The 4,659-nt window shown below is 40.7% G+C and overlaps 1 protein-coding gene across 1 annotated transcript; it reads left to right on the plus strand.

The window, feature by feature from the left end:
* Nucleotides 1-3,157: 3,157 nt before the first annotated feature.
* LOC101960951 (olfactory receptor 2T12) lies at nucleotides 3,158-4,093 on the plus strand. Its single transcript, XM_005342925.1, has one exon. It carries the CDS (start codon nucleotides 3,158-3,160, stop codon nucleotides 4,091-4,093), a length of 936 nt encoding a protein of 311 aa, XP_005342982.1.
* The last annotated feature ends 566 nt before the right edge of the window (nucleotides 4,094-4,659 follow it).

Genomic DNA, 4,659 nt, shown 5'->3' on the forward strand with positions numbered 1-4,659 from the left:
TGTCAAATGATTTTCTTCTTCACATATTTATAGAGAGTGCAAATCACATTAAAGTATTTTATGCTGGGCAGATTTCCTGGGAAGCTGGTGTCGGCACAGCTGTTGCTGTTTTTATAAAACACAGGTCAGAGAGTGAAGCTAGTCAATCTTTAAAAAACAAATACCAAATGACCCCTTTGATATAAGGGGAGTAAACAAGGACAGGGTAGGGACGAAGAGCTTGAGAAGAAGATTTACATTAAACAGGGATGAGAGGTGGGAGGGAAAGGGAGTGAGAAGGGAAATCGCATGGAAATGGAAGGCGATCCTCAGGGTTATACAAAATGATATATAAGAGGAAAGGAGGGGTAAGACAAGATAATACAAATGGAAGAAATGTTTTACAGTAGAAGGGGTAGAGAGAGAAAAGGGGAGGGGAGGGGAGGGGAACTGACAGCAGAATACATCAGACACTAGAAAGGCAATATGTCAATCAATGGAAGGGTAACTGATGTGATACAGCAATCTGTATACGGGGTAAAGTTGGGAGTTCATAACCCGCTTGAATCAAACTGTGAAATATGATGTATTAAGAACTATGTAATGTTTTGAACGACCAACAATAAAAAAAATAAAAATAAAAAAAATAAAAAATAAAAAAAAAAGAGAGTGAATCCACAGCAGCAGGAAGCCAGGGCTGAAAGCCTCCAGGGCAGTGTGAGGATCTCTCAAGTCTGGGACCTGCCGGGGCATGTCTCAGGGGGCTGGTGACCTGCCCCACATCTCACAAACCTTTTCTGAGTAGATTTATGCAGGACTTGGATGCTTTTCTTCCACTCTCAGGCTAATTTAGCTACCAGTAATCACACCTCTATCCAAGGTACACTGTGCTGCCTGGCTTAGTCACAGCAAGCCCTCCTTCATCTGTGGTTGAGCCAGTTACAGAGCACAGCCTTTCCATCCACACCAAGAAATGGGAAGACAAGCTTGGACCAGTGCATTTGTAAGACTGAGATTTATGATAGCACTATTTGCTAACAGTGAAAATCAATACCAAACTCACAGTGATTATGAATATAGTTTACATAGCAATCAGTGGCACCTTTATTCCAAAATTATGCAGAGAATTCAGATTTGAAAAGCTACTCACATAATGCAGCCCACCCTCATATGAGTAACAGCATGTAAGTCCACCAACATGGGTGTATATAATGCAAAGTTTGGTGCTAAATAGTGTTATAAAATTTTGGATTCTATAAAATAGTTCAGGGAAGATATCTACAATATATATAAATGATAAAATAAAGCAATTGTATATAAAAAAACAAGATGTGTAAGAAACATTTTCAATAGAAAGAAGAGGAAAATATTTTACAATGAGTTTGCAGATTAATCCAGGGGTCAAGGAGTAGAACAGTTTCTGCCTTGGTATGTTGGGAAATGTGACTCAAAACTTATTTTCATGGTTTTATGACTGGCAAATTATTACTGCTCCTGAAAATACCTAACAACATCACAGCTGCAGGAATTGAAAAAGATTGACAGCTGAATATAGTGAGAAAGTAAGGGATTCATTTATCCTCAAAAAAATAAAGGTAACAATTTAAGATTGATTACTACAGAAACTCTTACCACATATAAAGGACTTAGATCACAATATGAGTATTAGAGTGTTACTAGGCATTTATAAGTATAATATGCTATATGCATAATGTCTAACTGATGCAGCAGTGATTAAGAATTGGTAAACTGGATGTACATATACATATGCAATTAAGAGGGTGTGACAGTAATATGTTCAATATAATAACAATAATGTTAAATATGATAATTAGAACAATGGTTGTTTTGATAACAAGAACATCTAAATATTTAAATTTAAAGAGCATTGTTGGCATACTACATTAGTATAGCTGCAGTGTTTATTAGAGGTGTGCTGCCCACTTACAAAATTTATCTTGGTTTTTAATTAAATTGAAAAAATAAATGAGAAATGGCCTGCTACACATAGATTATGACTGAACCCATGCATTTTTGTATTGGTACTCATTAATCTATTATTCTCTGTACAAACTTAAATTTATAAGGAGAAGATAAGTCTCACTGAGGTGTGAGAAGAGAGCCTTTCACCCATGCAGGACTTCATGGCAGAGAAACACCATCTGGAGGTTTCAGTTACAAGAGAGCCATCCTGTGATTAATGGAGAGGCTCTGTGTCCTGTTCATAATCCACCCTAACTTCATGTGAAGAAGCTTGTTTGGACCAGTCTTAATTAACAGACTGGCGCTTGTCTCCTGCCTGTAAGAACCTAGGATTACTTAAGTGTGAGAGCCTGCAAATAGCACTGTTTGTTTCTTCATGTTATTTAAGTTCCTCTAAGAAATTATCAACTTTTAAAATAGGAATTTTCAGTCTAACATAGGAGCTCTTTGAGTACCCACTAGATGTGGAAGACAGTTGCCCAGAGGGTGTTGTACTGCCCAATGGCTCCTGATCAGGAGGAGAAGTGGTGAACAGGTGAGGAGGTGGGCATGGTGGGGCACACCCCTGCCTTTGTGGATTAGAGAAATTTAGTCATGTTTTCTTTCCTAAACAGCAAAGTCTGATTTCAGTGGTTATACATTTTTGTTTAGATTGCTTATTTAAATTTTAAATTTCAATTCATCCTAGCATTGAAGGAAATCTCCAGAAACTCCTTTCAATACAAGTTTGAGAAAACTGAAAAGTTACAATCACAAGAGAAAATGCAACATCCACTAATCTACATGAATTCAAAAGTCCTCCAACAGGGAGATATTCCAATGTAGAAACCTGAGATTACACAACATGGCTTCTTTGGGCCAGGATGTCATGAAAGGCATCACACTGGCAATCACAGGCCAAGCATCAGCCTTCTCAGACTAGCACTCTGCTGCAACCTGAGAGAGAGGCTTGTATAAGGCCATGTATACATTTTTTCTAATTTAGCTGGAATTGAGAATATACTAAACTCCTGGAAGCTATGAACCATGAATGCTACAGAAAATGTTTTGCTGGAGAGAAGAAAATTAAATAACTAGGCCTCCAGGATAAGGCTTTCTGTCAGGTGACCAAGCCATTTTAAGGAAGTTCCAGATCCTCATTTTAACCAGGCCAAATTCTTCAGACATTCTCCTGCCTTCCAGGTTGCCCATAGCCATGGAGAACTCCACTGACCCCACGGCGATGAACTTCATTCTCCTGGGGCTCTTTGACCACACACAGACCCATCGAGTCCTGTTTTCTCTGGTGTTCATGACCTTCATCGCCTCCCTGGTGAGCAACATCCTGATGATCCTGCTCATCCACACAGACCCCAGACTCCACACCCCCATGTACTTCCTGCTCAGCCAGCTCTCCCTCATGGACTTGATGCTGGTCTCCACCATCATCCCCAAAATGGCAGCCAACTACCTGCTGAACTCCAGGTCTATCTCTTCTGCTGGCTGTGGTTCCCAGATCTTCTTGTTACTCACTCTGGGAGGGGGAGAGTGCTTCCTCCTGGCAGCCATGTCCTATGACCACTATGTGGCCATATGCCACCTATTGTGCTACCATGTTCTCATGAGCCACAAGCTATGTTCCCAACTGGTAGCAGGCTCCTGGCTTTTGGGAGGAATTGATGGCCTGATGCAAGCCAGTGCCACTCTGAGCTTCCCCTACTGCCACTCCAGGGAGATAGACCACTTCTTCTGTGAGGCACCTTTCTTGATGCGCCTTGTCTGTGCGGACACCACTGTTTTTGAGTTTTTCATGTACATCTGTTGCATCCTGATGCTCTTGATCCCTCTGTCTCTCATTGTGGCCTCATACAGTCTCATCCTGGCTGCTGTGTTAAGAATGCATTCTGCTGCAGCCAGAAAAAAAGCCTTAACCACCTGCTCCCCTCATATGGTTGTGGTAGGGATGTTCTATGGCACCCTCATGGTCATTTACATGAGACCCAGGTCCTACCACTCAGTGGGCCACAGCAAAGTAGTCTCTGCATTTTACACCATCTTTACTCCTGTTCTGAACCCCTTCATCTATAGCATGAGGAATAAAGATGTCAAGGGGGCCTTCAGAAATTGGCTGGGCAAGACACATGCTATGTGATTCCAACACGAGGATTTACTGAAATGGCACCTCCCAAAATGTACTCATGCTGTCATTACAAGTTACTAGTTTATTTTCTCTATTGAACTGCTGATTTTGTGTTCTTTCATTTTATTTTGTTTTCACTTTGCCATTTTACCTTTTAAGGTATTTCTGTGCAGTGTTTGGTGAATCGGTTAAAAATTTTATTGTGATAGGCCCAGTCTGATTCCCTCTTAAAATTGGGAGCCATCTCGCCACATGAAAATCTAATTTTGGCTTTACTATAAATTACTGCAAATTCTGATCTTGCTTGAAATGCCTGCCCATGCCTTGAACTCACTCATGCCTGGCTCTCTCTGACCAGATAGCAGCCCTCTCTAAACTTTAATGATGCTTCATAAATCTTGGTCTTCCTTGGCCAAGATAAGGACCCTCACTGAGGCTCTAATGACCTTCATAAATTCTGATGTTGGGGCCAGAAATGTAAACTAGCATTAGTGTTATGGTCCTCAGAGTTTTGTTTTTTGTGACCCCCCTTTGTGTAACTTTGTGGGCTATAAATCTAGGCTGCATGAAAGATACAG

Source organism: Ictidomys tridecemlineatus, chromosome 1, assembly GCF_052094955.1.
Source record: "Ictidomys tridecemlineatus isolate mIctTri1 chromosome 1, mIctTri1.hap1, whole genome shotgun sequence".
Lineage (NCBI taxonomy): Eukaryota > Metazoa > Chordata > Mammalia > Rodentia > Sciuridae > Ictidomys > Ictidomys tridecemlineatus.